Source organism: Benincasa hispida, chromosome 12, assembly GCF_027475165.1.
Source record: "Benincasa hispida cultivar pf3 chromosome 12, pf3_genome.v1.1, whole genome shotgun sequence".
NCBI classification, from domain to species: Eukaryota; Viridiplantae; Streptophyta; class Magnoliopsida; order Cucurbitales; family Cucurbitaceae; genus Benincasa; species Benincasa hispida.
The window spans coordinates 18509198-18526216 of record NC_143489.1 but is presented as its reverse complement, the minus strand read 5'-3'; the positions used below and the strand labels follow the sequence as shown (position 1 = coordinate 18526216).

At 35.4% G+C, this 17019-nt stretch overlaps 2 protein-coding genes across 7 annotated transcripts; one reads left to right on the top strand and one right to left on the bottom strand.

The window, feature by feature from the left end:
* Positions 1-282: 282 nt before the first annotated feature.
* Positions 283-3620, top strand: LOC120068410 (Tetratricopeptide repeat (TPR)-like superfamily protein). 4 transcript variants are annotated; one of them, XM_090307750.1, is made up of 4 exons: positions 329-2158; positions 2770-2816; positions 2890-3003; positions 3289-3620. In XM_090307750.1, the coding sequence occupies exon 1, from the start codon at positions 612-614 to the stop codon at positions 2148-2150; it is 1539 nt and encodes a 512-aa protein (XP_090163876.1). In that variant the 5' UTR covers positions 329-611; the 3' UTR covers positions 2151-2158; positions 2770-2816; positions 2890-3003; positions 3289-3620. The 4 variants fall into 4 exon arrangements, with proteins under 4 accessions (XP_090163875.1, XP_090163876.1, XP_038876096.1 ...); XM_039020168.2 differs by having other exon boundaries at positions 2890-3007; XM_090307749.1 differs by having other exon boundaries at positions 283-2158; positions 2770-3007.
* Positions 3621-4138: 518 nt separating this feature from the next.
* Positions 4139-7224, bottom strand: RPD1 (Ubiquitin carboxyl-terminal hydrolase family protein). Of its 3 annotated transcripts, none has more exons than XM_090307808.1 (2): positions 5225-7224; positions 4139-4530 (listed from the first exon to the last, which is right to left on the bottom strand). In XM_090307808.1, exon 1 carries the CDS (start codon positions 7111-7113, stop codon positions 5716-5718), a length of 1398 nt encoding a protein of 465 aa, XP_090163934.1. In that variant the 5' UTR covers positions 7114-7224; the 3' UTR covers positions 4139-4530; positions 5225-5715. The 3 variants fall into 3 exon arrangements, with proteins under 3 accessions (XP_090163934.1, XP_038876292.1, XP_038876293.1); XM_039020364.2 differs by having other exon boundaries at positions 4139-4430; XM_039020365.2 differs by lacking the exon at positions 4139-4530 and having other exon boundaries at positions 5090-5462; positions 5628-7224.
* Positions 7225-17019: the final 9795 nt, after the last annotated feature.

Sequence of the window (17019 nt, the reverse complement as noted above, 5' to 3'; positions counted from 1 at the left end):
AAATCATCAACAGTTCAGTAATTTTCCTAGTGTTATATGTAGACGATATCCTACTTATTGGGAATGATGTAGGTTTATTGACTTCAGTTAAGCAGTTAAGAACTAGCTAGCGACCCAATTCCAAAGAAAGATTTGGGAGAGACTTAATTTGTTCTTGGGAATTAGATCTTTTGGGATCGAAAGAACAAAAAATATTATCTCAGGCATGTATAGAAATCAGAAGTTCTATAGTATGTTTTAAAAAAATGAATCATAATGTGCGAATGGTTTTCATGGTCGAATGAATAAAGACTACTTTACCCATTTTTCATTTGGCCCCTCCGTACCAAAAAAAAAAACCCAAAACTATTCGCTCTTCCGTCCTCACTTCACTCTTCAATCTTCACGCACGCCACTGCGGACCTCCACGTTTTCTCCAGCGCCAGTCGCCACCATCTCCTCAGCTCCAGCTGCACTTCGGCATCGGCAGCACTGACCCTACCCTCCGCCAGTCGCTAGTCGCCGACTCGCCACCTCCAGCGGCTATCTCCTCACCTTTTTAACGTAACAAAGGTGATTTTCTAATTCTAGTGTATTTCCAGCGGCAGCGCACTCCATTATTTGAACTAAAGATGGCGATTCTGCAGAGGCTAACTCAAATCCCTCAATTACCCATTTCTTTCCATTCGTTTCTGATTTATGCAGCTCCTTTTTGTACTCATATTCATCTTCATCCATCTTCACAACCCAAAACTGAAGTCGAAAGAATCGCCAAAATCATCAACGACCATCCATTTCCCGATCATCCCCTTCACCCCACTCTTCTTCACCACATTCCATCTCCTCTTCCTTCAAACACTTTCCTCAATGACGTTCTTGGTCGCCTCTTCGCAGCCCATTCCAATGGCCTCAAGGCCTTGGAGCTCTTCAAATTCTGCCTCCACCATTCTCAACCTTCCCCAACTCCAGATGCTTTCGAGAAGACGCTTCACATTCTCGCCAGGATGAGGTATTTCGATCAATCATGGGAGTTGATGCGTGAGATTCAACGAACTCACCCTTTTTTGCTTACTCTCAAGTCTATGAGCATCTTGATTTCGAAGATCGCGAAGTTTCAGTCATTCGAAGAAACGATAGAAGCGTTTCATAGAATGGAGAATGAAGTGTTCGTTGGAAGGAAATTTGGTATCGAGGAATTTAATGTACTCCTTCGAGCTTTTTGCACTCAGAGACAGATGAAAGAGGCACGATCAGTGTTCCAGAAGATGTATTCTCGATTTCCCCCAAATACTAAAACCATGAATCTCTTGCTTTTAGGGTTTAAGGAATCGAGCGATGTTACTGCTGTTGAGCTTTTCTATCATGAGATGATCAGGAGAGGTTTCAAGCCAAATGCTGTAACTTATAGCATTAGAATTGATGCATATTGCAAAAGGGGTTATTTCGTGGATGGTTTGAGAGTTTTTGAAGAAATGGAGAGGGCAAAATTAGAGCCTACATTGGAAACAATCACTACTCTTATCCATGGAGCAGGGGTAGCAAAGGATAAAACCAAAGCACGCCAACTATTTGATGAAATTACTCTGAGAAACTTGTGTCCTGACATTGGGGCTTATAATGCTTTGATAAGTTCCTTGATTAGGTCTAATGATGTAAAGTCTGCAGCAGCTTTAATGGAAGATATGGAGGCTAAACACATCGGACATGACAGTATGACCTATCATATGCTGTTCTCAGGCCTGATGCGATTGGAGGATGTTGGTGGGTTTTATGAGTTGTATAGCAAAATGATACGGCAAAATTTTGTGCCTAAAACTCGAACGGTAGTCATGATAATGAAGTTTTTATGCGAAAATCGCCGAGTTGATTTGGGTTTGGATTTCTGGGGTTATCTTGTAGAGAAGGGGTACTGTCCTCATAGTCATGTATTGGATCTGTTGGTGACAGGATTATGTGCCCGTGGAATGGTCCTTCAAGCATCTGAGTGCTCCAAACAAATGTTGGAGAGAGGGAGACAAATGAGTGAAGCAGCATTTCTGATCATGAAGAGAACTCTTTTGCAGGCACATGCAACAGACAAATATGGGGAACTTGAACAGTTGAGGAATAAGCTTCAAACTGTTTTGCCCCCACCAAAGCAGCTTTCATTTGAGATTCCTGCATCTTCATAGACAATTTAGTAAGTTCGGAACCACTTTTGATATGATGGAAGTTACTTTAGAAAACCAAGGTTTGAAAGATAGGGTTCCTCGTTAATGATGAAAAGTAAGGGCCACTTTTGATAGTTGTAAGATTGAGTTCATTGATAATAAGAAAGTAAAATGAAGTTATTTAGTAAATGTGAAAAATATAGATAGAGGGAGAAAATAGAGTTCTTTGGTAAATTTGAAAAGTATAAGAAATGAGAAGATAAAATTACTCGATAAATGTGCAAGTTCAATTGTGTTTATGGTTGAAGTTGAGTTGTTTACGCCAACTTAAGAAGTTGGTGGACGAAACGCTCTCAGAAAAATTATTGAAGGAGTTAACCACTTCAATATTGTATGTTTGCAAATCTACATTTGTAATTGCTCCCTAGTCGACAGAGATATAGGTTTGAAATACATTCGTAATTCACCTTATACTGTATTTTTAAACAAAGACTTCATTAGTGCTTATTTCAAAAGTCTGGTGCACTTTTAAACTATGGTTCTCCAAAGTAATCCGAAGCTCACTTATGATAAGCACATTTTTCTTCAAATTTAAATGTTTCTGAGGTTTAGTTTATTGAAACTTTTCTTGTCATTACAGTGGAAGTATTGCCAGATTTCTTAAACGGAGAGATGCCTGCACATAATGTAAGCCACTTCTCTCCATTTCTGAATAATCATGTGCACTGACCATAACAGAAATACTGTACCATTAAAGCAGCCATGGATCCTCTAAAACTACGAGTAGCCATGCCATGGAAATTTCCATTGATCGCAAGGAAGCTGCGGTCGATTTAGATGGCATGGCCAGATTACAAGCTCGAGACCTTGAAGAGTATGTAAGTTCTAAAACTCAGATTTTGTACCGCATTAGAGTGTTAGGATGACTGAAATTTCACTTTTTGAATATTACAAATCATATCTGTGTTTTAAATATGCTTTCAACCATCCTTGTTATTCAGAAAAATCTAGAAGTCATACATTTCCACTGCACTATGTAGAAGGTTATGATTTATAAAAATTGCAAAATGACTGAATGTAACATTAACCTTGCAATTGTTTGTTCTCTTAGAACTCCTTAAGTCTTATTTTGATGTGTTCTTGTTCTCTCATTCTGCAGCTTGGTTACTGTAACGAAGCCTGCTTATTGTTGGCTCCCCTTAAGTGTCTCATGGTCGATTGCTGTAGTTGCCTTTGCTTACGGACGTGTTAGGCGATCGCATTAGTTCACAAGACTGTCCATTTTCGGTGATTGTAATTTTGTTTAGGCCACATTTACCCTAATTGAAACTCATCAACGGTAAAGCAAAAAGTGGGCAGTTGATTATGTTTGTTGTTGTTCATCTATATTTCGTAATCGTAATGAATTGTGAGATCCGCCTCCAAATCAGTAATCAAAACACATAATCTAATTGTGGAATGGAAATTATTGCATCTGATTGTGTTTGAAAATTACGTAGGACTCATTACTTTTATTGTTACCATTATCGTTACAGATATTGTTACTATAAAAGTATGAGAATTATGAATATTACATTTATTTTTACCATTACCATTAACATTAATATTTTGATTTTTTGGTCAAACAGTAATGGTTATGATAACAATAAATGTAATAGATTTGTAATTTTAAATAAATACGATCAGAAGCAATCCAATTATATTTGTAATTTAAACTTATTACGATTGATCTATAAATGAAATTTTATTATGATTATGTCACTTATCATAACGTAACCTCAATAGGTAAAAAGTTCTAACATTAATAAAGCAAATTGACACTAAAGAAAAAAAAGGAGCAATTGTAGATCTTGTGCAGGTATTGATGGTTTATCCAAAGTTCGAAATTCAATGCATTGATGTGGATCGTACAATACCCATCAGATTAGATCGACAACTTACTCTCTAGGAATAACAGTACAGATAGTGTGAATTAAGAATTCATAATTTATTTTTGTCCAAAAAGAGAATTCGGTCTAAAATTGTTCTTTCATTAAAATAAATAATACAAGGACATAAGAAAATCCACAAAAAGAGTCATGCAACAATGTACAAAAAAGAGTACCAATCCAATAAAATAATACCCAGTAAGTAATTACAGAAGAGCCTTAACGATGCAACCCAGTGCCCCAAAAATTTTATTTTATTTTTATCTCACCAAAGACAACAAAATGGAACAAACTCTCAGCTTGCCACAAGGAACAACTCTTGGACACGAAAATGCAAACATAGAAGAAGCTTTGCGATCGTCTCCCTACGACCCTGCAAGCTCACAAAGTTAAAGTTGAACGTCTCAAAGAAACAACTTCACACACAAAATTACATCTTTAAATTAAATATTCGAGGGTCTTCCATAATCATCCTACAACAAGGATTAAAGTATTGACGTCAATATCCATATTTTAAACTTACAGATGTATCGATAAAATATCGATATGAACGGATATTTCAACAAGTCAAAACATTTATAAAATTTGTTTAGATTAATAATTAAAGTGTTTTTATTTTCAAACTAAGTTATGAATATTGTTATTAGTATCTCTATTCTTATAGGATTAAATAAATGACGTTTTTTATGTTTTACTAGCATTTATAAAAGATATAAATTATATCCATGATACTTAATATTGATATTGAACCATTTGATTTACAAATATATTGATAGATATATCGACATATCAATAAATATTTTCATCCTTGTTCTACAAATGATACAACAAAGTTGCCTAACCGAATAGGACCCCTAGTTGAAATTTGAACCAAAGTGCTGACTATTCCATGACCTGCCACGAGAAACTTAACTTAAACCTTCACAAACCCATGTCCAAAAAAGAAAACTCTCTCCCCAATTTCCATGCCATGTTGATGTCAATGAAAAAGAATGATCAAATCATGGGAGATAGAATAAGCATTCAAATGCATTTACCGATGGAAAAAGAGAGAGAAACTCCCTCAAAATGAATGCATTCAACAATGGCAAAAAATTTACTGAATTCATTGATTGATTGAAAGAGAGAGAGAGAATTTAACTATTTTTTTACTGAATTAAAAGCCACCTGAAACAAAAATCTTCAAGAAGCTCTCTTTTTCAATGCCACATTCTCAGCAGCTTGAAGCTAAAACAAGAAACTACAAGGACTTCCCAAGTAATATTCCTGCAGCTTATGGCCACCAAAGCTGAATTCGTTTCCATTCTATCTAATTCTTCTTCGTCTTCAGAATTTGGATTCTAGGCCTGTGGCATCTTCAACTCTCTTGTTTTTAAGCCATGGCATCCCCTGACCCCTTCACACACTGCCAAGCCACATAGCCAAAACAGAACCATAAAGATTCACTGCCCAAATCCAACGATGAATACCAAAGTGAAGATTAAGGCTGTTATGCTCCTGATAAGCAAAATTCTTGAAGAGCACTTGTGTTTTAGTTTACAACAAAGTATAATTCAGAGTGCTTACTCACAGTGTTGGGTCAATCAGAGCTACAAAATGAGTTTTGAGGCATAAACATAGTAGCTCCAAGGAGACTGTTGGGGACCATCGAGTTTAAGTTATTCTGTTTCGTTTACATCCTCCGCCTTGAAAGTTTTATCAACACTATGATTATCATCATCAGAGAAATTGGGTTCAACATCAGAATCCAAGTCTGAGTCCAAAACATCTCTCACATTGCCTTTGTTCCCAACAGCAAAATCATCAAATTTATCCTCCACGTAATCTGTCCTAAAGCTTTCCATATCATAACCCACCCTCTCTCTCCTGTACCCAACTAGTTCCTTGTCCAGTTTTGCTTTCCTTGGACTGAGTAAAACCAACTCAGCCAATTTTCTTCTAGCTAAATACACATCATTTGGCTCTATTAACTCACCTCTCCTATAACCTTCCCTAAGAAAAACAGTGTGAAGCTTCCCATGGTTTCCTCTGGTTGAAATGTAGAAAATCCCCTGATGTTGAAGGAGGAAGTCCTTCAACTTATTCGGCAGATTCATCGCTAATCGAAAATGTGCAATACGTTCCAAAGTGATCTTCTTCTCTACAGTCAAAGACAACATCTCATGAATTGTTGCCACTGCTCTCTTCTCCATCCTCTTCAGTGCTTCAATGGACCTCATATCATACTTGGAAACGTCCTCATATGGCGACCAATAAGGAAGCCGCTGCCATTTCCACATTGCAATTCTGAAATACTTCCCTATCTTAAACCCAGGAGGAAAATTAACAATGAAAGAGAATCTAATATCCTCAGCATCACTTCCTTTTTCTCTATAAACTCTCTCCCTAGCTCTCTCTATTGCACAAACAGCAAGGTTTGGATCTCTTTCTACAATTTCAATGTACTTATTCCTAGTTTCTTTTGCATCAAACAGTCTAAAGAATTGAGGGTACTTGAGAACTACCGAATATTCGAAATCGTCGGGCAACCCGAATTCAGACCGGGCAATCCGGATATGCTCGAGGCGAAGACGGCCATTGTTGGACATCATCAAGAGCTTCCTCAGCCGAGTCACAGCATCCGGAATCTGGGCAATGACAGCCTGCTTTTGCTGCTCGATTTGGAGGTGGGCTTTTCGGGTCAACCTACAATAGAGGATTCGTTGAACAGGGTGCTCGTAGATTTCAAATACATGAGGGAATTTGAGGACGAAGGCCCCAGCTTCATGCTGTTTGAAGCCAAGGCGCCGAGCTAAGATATCAAGGCGAGAAACTGGGATTGTTTGGTTGATTTGGGTGAGAATAAGGTCCTGAAACTTGAGAACTTTTCGGGTTTTCTTCTCCACCTCCATGTAATTATCGTAGCCATGGTCACGGACCCTTTGAAGCTTTTTGGGAATGGAGGTGGATTGAGTCATCGATCTTGAGCGACTGAAATTGCAGAGAAAATAAGCCGTAGTTTCGAATGCTATAAATTTGGAGGTGAGGAATTTCCGGTGATGACCAAAAAAGATCATCGTATTTCCCAATGAATTTTCACTTCGATTAGGGTTTAGGGTTTCTCAAGTTTGATGGGTAGGGGATGCAGAATCGCAGGAGTCCATTGAATTTGAAAACTTGAAAGAAGTTTTTTTTTTTTTTTTTTTTTAATTAAAAAAATATAATTATTTATTTACATTCCTTTTCTCTGGTTTAAAAAATACTTGGCAAATATCAACTTATACTCTAAATTTTGGGGTTGTATCAATTTAAACTTTAAACTAAGAATTTGTATTAATTTAAACCTTAAATTTCGGGGCCGTATCAATTTAAAATCTGAACTTTGGGATTTGTATCAATTTAAACCTCAAATATCAATTAAACCTTGAACATTCATAAATATATCAATTTAAACTCTAAACATTCATAAGCGTATCCAAATAAAAAATAATGAAGGGCTTAAGCTGATGCAATTATGAAAGTTCAAGGTTTAAATTGACACATTTATAAATGTTTAGGATTTAAATTGATACAATTATTAATTTGAGGTTTACATTGATACGATCCCTAAAGTTCATAGTTTAAATTGCTATAATTATTAGTTTAAGGTTTAAATTGATACACCACTCAAAATTCAAGGATATAAATTGATATTTTCCTAAAATACTTTTAGGGGTTATTTGATGCGCTGAATTAAGTTCATATGTCTAGAGTTTATATATATGTGGAGTTCATATGTCTGTGTTTTGAATGTTCGGGTGCTGAGTATATATGTCAGAGATATTTGGTGTGGTTTTTTTTTTTACATAAGTAATTTATTTTATGATGATTATTTTTCTTTGGAAATTTTTATATTCAATAATTTTACATATATATATATATATATATATATATATATATTAATAAACTATAGATTGCACTTTATTTTATTGTTTTTTTTAAGCACACATATATTGTTGGGAGTTTCGAGAAATGGGACCAGGGTTTAACTTTGATCATGCATTTCAATTTTTTTTATTTAAGCAATTATTTTACGAATTATGCATGTGACGTTTCTTATTAAGTCACTTTTATTTTAACACTTTTGATAAAAACTTTTTAAAATAAAAACACTCATGTGTTTGACAATTTTTTCTCAAAAATATTTTTACATACAAGTTTATTTAATTTCTTACATGATAAAGGTGATTTTATTAATGTTAAATTATTGTAAAGAATGATTATAAAATACTATGAACTAATAAAAAAAAAAATGGAAATTCAATGTTTTGATGGAACTCGTACTTTTGTGTAACAAACATATTTTTATTGATAATTTTGTGCATCAACTTAAATATAAACATTTATTGATGTTTTATATGTATTTTTAAATTAATAGTTACTTTTAAGCTTTAAATTAAAGTTTTATTGACAATTATATGTCACAAGCGTCAATAAAACAAAAAACCATGTGTCAACAAAGATCAAATTTCTAGTAGTCATAATTTAAAATAATAATCATCAGAGTTAGTGGAGTGGTCGCCGTTGGAGGTTGCTAGAGTTGGCCGTCAACAGTGGTTGGATGTTACCGGAGTTGGCTATCAGAGGTGGACGTTGGAGTTGGCTATCAGAGGTGGACGTTGGAGTTGGCCATCAAAGGTGGTTACCAGAGTTGAGTAACTAGGCATTGGTGGTGATGAGGGCTAACTGTACTGTTAGTGGACATGATATAAAATGTCGGTAACATACAAAGTTGGCCTCCCAAACAATGAGTTGAGTTCATATCTCAACTCATCTCATCTCATCTAATCTTCTCACCCCAAACACCCCATAAATATAAAATGTTATTAATACTTTTAAGAATTAAAAAATTATACCTATCATTAATATGTGGATGAGAAATTTACTCCATCATTTCAAAAGTACTCATAAACTTTCAAAAGTTGTATTATACATGTTTAACCTTTCAAAATAAAAGTTAAAACATGCCAGTAATCATTTGTCTATACACCATCCCCTCTTCCATTTCTTTTCTATTTCTCCTTCAATCTTTAGCCTTACAAGTTCCTATTTTTTCCTATAATTTTTTTGTTTACTTCAATACCTTTTTATTTCTATTCTTTTGTTCCCCAATTAGGATTGGCAAAATTATCCACAGGGTCTTGTCCTCGCGGGGTCCCACCTTGATCGGGGCGGGGAATCCCCGATTTGATCAGGGATGGGGAGGGTATCCCCACCTCGTCCCCAATCCTAACTTCGCCCCGATTAGTTTTTTATAATATTTTTCTATATGTATGTATGTATGTATGTATGTATGTATTTGGTATTTTTAACTTTTTACATTTAACCTAGTTTTTCATTTAACCTAATCTAAGCCCAACTAAAGTGTCTAAACCCAAATCAAAGAGAATTTTAGGATTTTTTTTTAAAAGATCCCCATGAAGAAATAAAAGGGGAAACGGGGAATGAGTCACTGTGGGGACCTATTTCCCCAATATAGAATCCCTGCCCCTGTCTCCACCTTCAAATGGCGGGGATGGGGGAAAGGTTTAGGCTTAAGATGGGTTTAGGAATTCGTAGCTCAACCCTCATCTGGGACAAGGGCCTAGAAAACCTTTAACTTCCTACATCATTTTTTCTTTGGGTAAAATAGTAAACACTATTCAATTCACGACGGAGACAGAGTTGGATCAGCTAGTCATTTTTTTCCTTTTCTAAATAGTTGGGTTTAATTGTGTATTTCATTTCGATAAGATCATGATTGGCTTAATTTTCTAGAGTTTTGTTTTTGTATGGATGACCTTCTCTCGGGTGCCTTTATGTTTTATGATTTGCCCCCTATGATCTTATGAATTTTAACTCTTTGCTTATGTTAGAGGGCACTTTTAGCCTTTCCAATGACATCGGGCTCGGAATGAGATCCCCAGCCTGACTCCTTTTTCAAAGCTTGAACTCGACGTTAACATAATAACACGAAGAAAAAAATTTAAGGGGAGTCCCGATGGCCGGTGGGCCTAATGATATCGGGTTAGGGATGAACTCACTAGCTCGATTACTTTGTCGAAGCCCTAACCCAATTTCAAATATACACCTGATAAATAAACTGAATCCAAAACTTGAACGATATTACCGATGACATCGCGACAGTAGTGAATCTCTTAGCCCAACATTGCCTTTTCCTTGACCCGATACCATGGCCCAGCTCGATGTTGGGTTAAGTCACGATAAGGTAGCTCCTAAAAGTCCTAGCTCAATTTTAAGAAAAAGCGCGATGTATAAATTAAAAAAAAAAACCAAAAATCTTTCAACTTATTTGCTCATTTGTCAACCGTTGTGGACTCTACATTTTTGTAAGAAGCATCTTCTTCCTTTCTCTACTCTCAGTCATCTTGAAGTCTTTAAGCAGGTTAGTCGACGTTTCCCTCTACTTTCAATTTCCCATTGTTTTGTTGATCATATTTGAACGATTTAATGTTAATAGAATTCGAATGTTCTGTTTGGGAGAGTTCCTATTTGAAATCACGTTCATGAAAAACTAGTCCATATATTTAATGTTCGTTCGTATGAAAGTTGGATGATAGGATTACATGGATGCACAAAATACCCATATTCTTCTTAGGCACATGACTTAATAATCACATTCCAAAATTAATCATATATTGTATTGGTTTGGATGATTTGTAGGTAATATATGGCACCAGTTTTGAAATATACGTCAGAAGATGAGTTCTCTGCCCAGGTTACCAACTTGTCACACATTAGGCATGCGAACAAGGTGGTGAAGGAGAAGTTTTTGTTAACACAGTTGGACATGTTTAGGCAAAGCACCATTTTTGGGTGTTTGTTTGACTTTGACTTGGTGTTCAATGGTCCTTTTGTCCATTACATACTTCAAAGGGAGGTGGTTGATGATCATCCAGGTGTCATGAGCTTTCTTATGGGGGTAAGGTTTTCACATTCAGCAAGAAAAATTTTCTACTAATCACGGGACTATGGCCATCACTAGACGCCAGTGAAGACATTTCTTCAAGTACACCCATTGGTTATCTATGAGACAAGTACTTAAAAAAACATAGAGACCATGCGTCCAATTTACATGGAAGCTGAATATGTTAGGTTAGAGTTTGATAATGATGAGGATGCAGTCAAGGTGTCCATTATGTATTATGTTGAGATTGCAATGTGGGGAAGGATAGGGTGAACATAAAGTTGGATACATATTTGTTTACTGTTTCTCACTGCCACATTAGTATATTGAACACAACAAATCGAGTTTTTCCCAATGCATTCCCTGCGTTGTGTACTTACCACCTAAAAAACAACATAGAAATGCACTTCAAGGATAGTACAATTTTGAAGTGTTTCAATGATGCATTAAGAGCGTACCGAATATCCAAATTCAACATGCACTGGGAGAAACTACGTGGATTAAATAATAGGGTTGTGATGCAATACCTGGAGACCATTGGCTTAGAGCGATGGGCCCGAGTCCATCAATCTTCAAGACAGTATGACAATATGAAAAGCAACGGTATGAAGTGCTTTAATGCACTTATAGCTAAGGCCAAACTCTTACCAATCATAATGTTGCTGGAATTCATTAGAGATAAGCTCTAGAAATGGTTTTTCGAGTGTAGAACTCTATTGTCCACATGTACGTCCTTATATTTGGAGTATGCTAAAAAGTAGATGGCTAAGGAATTCGATAGTGGTAGGCGGTACCAAGTAAGCCTGATTGACTGTCATACGTTCATCGTAAAGGACGATCACTTGGATGGTATCGTCAACTTAAACACCTGTCAATGTACATGTAAATAGTTTGACTACTTAGAGATTTCATGCTCACATGCAATAATTGCTGCAAGGTCGAGGAACATTAACCACTACACACTTTGCAATCAACTTATACTGTGAAATCCCTAGTCCTAGCATACGTAGAACCAATCTTCCCAGTTGGACATTCTTTTGAGTGGAGGAAACCACTAGGGTACGTAGAATGCGTTATCCTACCACCAAAAATATCAACCAGTATTGGTAGACCACGTGTCGACCAGATTCCATTCGCCAGAGAACACCGTTCAATCCAAAGGTCCACTAGGTATGGAAATGCAGGACATAATCGAGCAACATGTGGCCATTATCAAGTAATATAAGTAAGACCAGCGGAGATAGAATTAATGTACATACTCTATTTGATTTGGATTACACTTTTTTCATTCTGATTAATACATTTGAATTTTAGGCTTTTTCTTTATCATCGTGTTAGGGCTTTGGATTCAATTTATTCTTCGGGTTGCATATTTGAAATTGGGTTAGGGCTTCAGCAAAGCAATCGAGCTGGTGAGTTCATCTCCAACCCAATATCATTACTCCTTTTAAATTTCTTTGTTGTGTTATTATGTTAGCATCGAGTTCGAGCCTTGAAAAAGGATTCAGACTAGGGATCTCATCCTGAGCCCGACATCATTAGAAAGGCTGAAAGTTCCCTTTGACGAAAGTAAAAGATTAGAATTCATAAGATTGTGGGGGGTGGATAAAAAACATAAAGGCACCCAGGGAAGGTCATTCGTACAAAAAAACTCTAATTTTCCAGGGTATTAATAGAGGTTATTTGATGTTGGTTGCATTAATTACTCTTATGGGATTAATTTTATATTCAGTTGCATTTTAGGGTTTTGACATTTATCGCTTTTAATCAACAGACAAATGGATATTTTTCTTTATCTCATTTCTTGTTAGAGTGAGAGGGAGTTAGGTAGACAAATATTTGATTATGTGAAAGAGTGATATTTAACAGGTATCTGATGCCCTAGTTTATTGTATTTATTCTCTCATACTCAATATTGTATATATTTGTATATATGTAAACCCACTGAAGTTTAGTCCAAGTGAGAGTTTGTTGGGTTGTATGTCTTAAAACTCGCAGTTTGTAAAATTAAACATATTCTATTTGCAATAAAGATGTTATTGAGATCTATTCAATAAGACTGTTATTGAATATGTAAATTGCACTTGTAAAAAACAAATCCAATAAACTAACAGATCCATGGATATTACATGAGTACTTGGACTTTATGTGGAGGCATAAGAATGGACCAAGTTTGAGTAAATAGCCAAAACCGTCTATAGTATACGGATAAGGCTGGGTATCTTATTCTATGGACACTATTGGATGCGGCAAACTTTGTATTTAGTACAAATGATGTAATCCTAAATCGCTCATGTGGAGACATGCACATGGGGGTATCCTGTGCAAAGAGTTTGTATAAGATCGGATCAAGAAATAAGTCACTCATACTTTATGACGTTGTTTACTGTTTAAGACTTGACTATTTCAAAGCGATAACCTAGGTATTTAACCTTAATCTTGAGTTAACTATGAACTTCTGTTTATTCGGTATTATCCATAGATTTGCACGGGTGAGGGTTGACCCAACAGCGCCGGCTCAGTAAGTCCCCATTTTAGGGGTAAGACCAGATAAATAGCTGGGGATATAAGGTGCAAGATGGAATTCACTCCTACCCGCATTTAGGGATAGTAAAGAGGTTGCTCTTTAAGTATTGACTCTGGATCTTGAACAACGAGCCCCACCCTCCCATTGGCTCGAGAGGAACTCGGTTTGGTGATTGGGTCACAAACCAATTGTTCATTAGAGGATCATTGGGGCTTAAAGAGCAAGATGTAATCTCCAGGATAAAACAGGTTTTGACCTAGCCGTTATTACGAACAACTTCTGAAAGGTTGACTTACTGTTTATGGTTAAATTAAGTTGACAGTAATATATCTACAATGAGGAAAATGCTGCTACGGGCTTTAGTGGAGTGACCCAGTAGTTAATGAATGTTGATTCATTCAATTTAAAGTGTTTAGCCAATTAATCTCTGATCGTTGGAGCTCATGATCTGTAGGTCCATTAAGTCTCCCTACTAGTTCACAAACAGATTAAACCTTGAAATAGCGTGATGAGTAAATTTGAAACGTTCAAATTTAAATTAAGGGAATTAGTAATTATCTATGATAAAATTATACGTTTAATTATTGAATTAGAAGAAATTGAAGAATTAGATAATATTTAAATTTAATTTAAATATTAATTACATGAATAGGGATTCATGATTGTAGAATTGATAATTTAATAATTTAATATTGAATATTAAATTATTTAATTAATTATTTAAATAAATTTTATTTAAAATTAATTGTCTAAATTGATTTGATTTAAAATTGAATTTTTGAATTTTATGAAAATTCAAATATTTAAATCTATTTTGTTTTAATTTTATTTTTGAAAAATTAAATTAAAATTGAATTTTGTTGAAACTTCAATAAAAATAGATTTTAAGTCAATTTAAAATTATAAGTGAGTTTTTCCAACATTGAACCCACATAATTCCACTTTCCTTATGGTGGTTTTAGTGTCAAACGATGACACAATTGTGTGTCATACTGAATTTGATAAAGATCAAATTCATTTCAGCTAAAAAATGGGACATGCAATTAGATTTTTTTCTGAATTTTAGTTGAAGAAGGGTTCTTCAACAATAGAACACACGAAAAAACCTATCTTTCTCCATAAAATTCCCTTCAATTGATTCTCTTTTTGCATCCCACCATCCAATCTAAGGTCCTAGAGAATAGCAGGGAAGATCAAGTGGTGGTCTACAAACATTTGGAGTGAAGATTCAAGCTAGAACTGAAGGATTGAATAATTCTTCAAAGGTAAATTTCAGAAAACCTACTTCTATGTTTTGAACTTGCATGGTTCTTTGCTAAAATTGATGAAATTAGAGTGCTTAAGATCCTAATTGCTTCCGCTTGTTGATTGCCAACACGAACAATATCAAAACATTAGAAATTGTCAATGAAGATTCTAATGCTATGCTTAGGTGTTTAATTGCAAAAAAATTTGAATTGAGAGTTCGGTGTGAGAAAATGTTATCGAGAAAGGAAACCTGGAAATTACACTTCTAGATTTATGCAATTGATAGTATTTTGGATATATGAGTTGTTTAATTGTGTCAATTGGTCCATTAATTAGGTCAATACTAGGGATGACAAAATTCCCCGCGGGTCGGGTCCCCGACCCATTGGGGCAAGAAATCCTCGGTTTGACCGGGTACGAGGGTCAAACTGGGAATTTAAATCGGGTCTCCGGTCGGGGACGGGGTGGGGATCCCCGCCCCATCCCCGCCTCGATTTTTTTAAATTGTTAATATTATAATAATAATAATAATAATAATAACAACAACAACAATAATAATTAGAAAAAGAGCTAACATAGTAACTTAACTACTGTTACTGATTTTGTTTTTAATTATTGTTATTATTATTATTATATATATATAATAAAAAGGGATTTTCCCCTGCATGCAGGGACCCGAATCCCCAAACAGGGATTCCCTGACCCCCCAAAAACGGGGAATGGGGCGGGGATAAGGATTAAAAATCTCCACGGGGACGGAGATGGGGAGTGCATCCTCGCCCCGATCCGGCCCTGTTTCCATCCCTAGTTGATACTTTGGAATTCGTTGATGGTTGACTCTATCTATTGTACTTTGATTAATTATAGGAACCATTGCGCATTTCAATTTACCTAAATAAAATAGAGTTTCTGCAATAGATAAAAATTAATGTTTTTTTTTTTCTAGTTTTTCAAATATGATTTTTATCCTTCTTAAGGAAACATTTGAATTCCTAGACAAATTTTGAAAAAAATAATCAATTTTTTAGTTTTCAAAATTTAATTTAGTTTTTAAAATATTAGTAAAAAATGGATAACTAAAATATAAAACTTATGGATAGAAACAATATTCATAAACTAATTTTAAAAAACAAAATGATTATGAAACACAAATCATTATTAAACGTAATTTAAGAACTCTCTTTTGAGGAATTTAATACAAAGGATTCTTTTTATGATATGTAATGCCCATTTTCCCCTTAGATCCAACTTTTGGAGCATCCTTATGAAGGAACTCTTACACAAGAGTACCTCTAAGCGGAAGTGGATCGTTCCAAACTCATTGTGACAAAATTACCACATTTGCCATCTAACAAACAAGTTATGCAATAAACAATAAATTACCGGCATGCCTTTAAACTAAACAACAAAGAGAAGAGATACGTACCAGTTGAAGAACACTTATCCACAGAAAATCTCGTTCTGTCCAAGGGACTGCTCCTTTCCCTCTCGCTAGAACATTCGGGCAATCGTTCACAAAAACACCCGGTCGTCTACTCACGAACGACCTTCACACGAACACAAGAATAGAGATGATACCATCACTTAGAACCCTCGGTATTCTTGGTGTGAGAATCCAGAAGTGTGAGCTCTGTTGGATTTGGTAGAGGGAAGGAGGAATCAAAGATTATATACAACGACCAAGCATGTAGGAGAATGCAGGTTCTATCATATAGACAATGCTTGACCGTTTAAAAGAAAGTACATGATCGTTTAGTAAATAAGCTGCGATTGTATAGATAATTGTTTAGTAATCGCTCGAGTGCATGATCGTTTAGGAAAGAGCTAGACGATCGTTTATCAATTCTTATGCGATCATTTAGAAAGAGGCGCACATGTGTACGATCATTTAGAAACTTTGAGCAATCGTGTAGTCTCTCGGTTTGCTATGCGATAGGCTGTATACACAAGGCGTGAGCGAATGACCGATATCTTTGCAAAATACAAATGATTTTCATTTTATTCCTCGGTTACGAAAACTGAATGGAACCTCCCACTAACACACAATTACAGAGAAAACGCCGACACAATTATCCTATAATTGTCCAAAATTAAATAATAAATATAATCATATTATATTCATTAACCTATGGTTTAATATCACATACCATAGTATTTTCTCCTCCACTAGATGTAAATCATATTTATATCCATTTTTCCTCCAAATTAATGTATCTCATACATAAAGTCAATCATATCAAATATAATTAACCAGTTCAATCA

Coding starts and splice junctions, on each gene's coding strand:
- LOC120068410 (XM_090307749.1), top strand. CDS start 612: ATGGCGATTCTGCAGAGGCTAACTCAAATCCCTCAATTACCCATTTCT.
- RPD1 (XM_090307808.1), bottom strand. CDS start 7,113: ATGATCTTTTTTGGTCATCACCGGAAATTCCTCACCTCCAAATTTATA.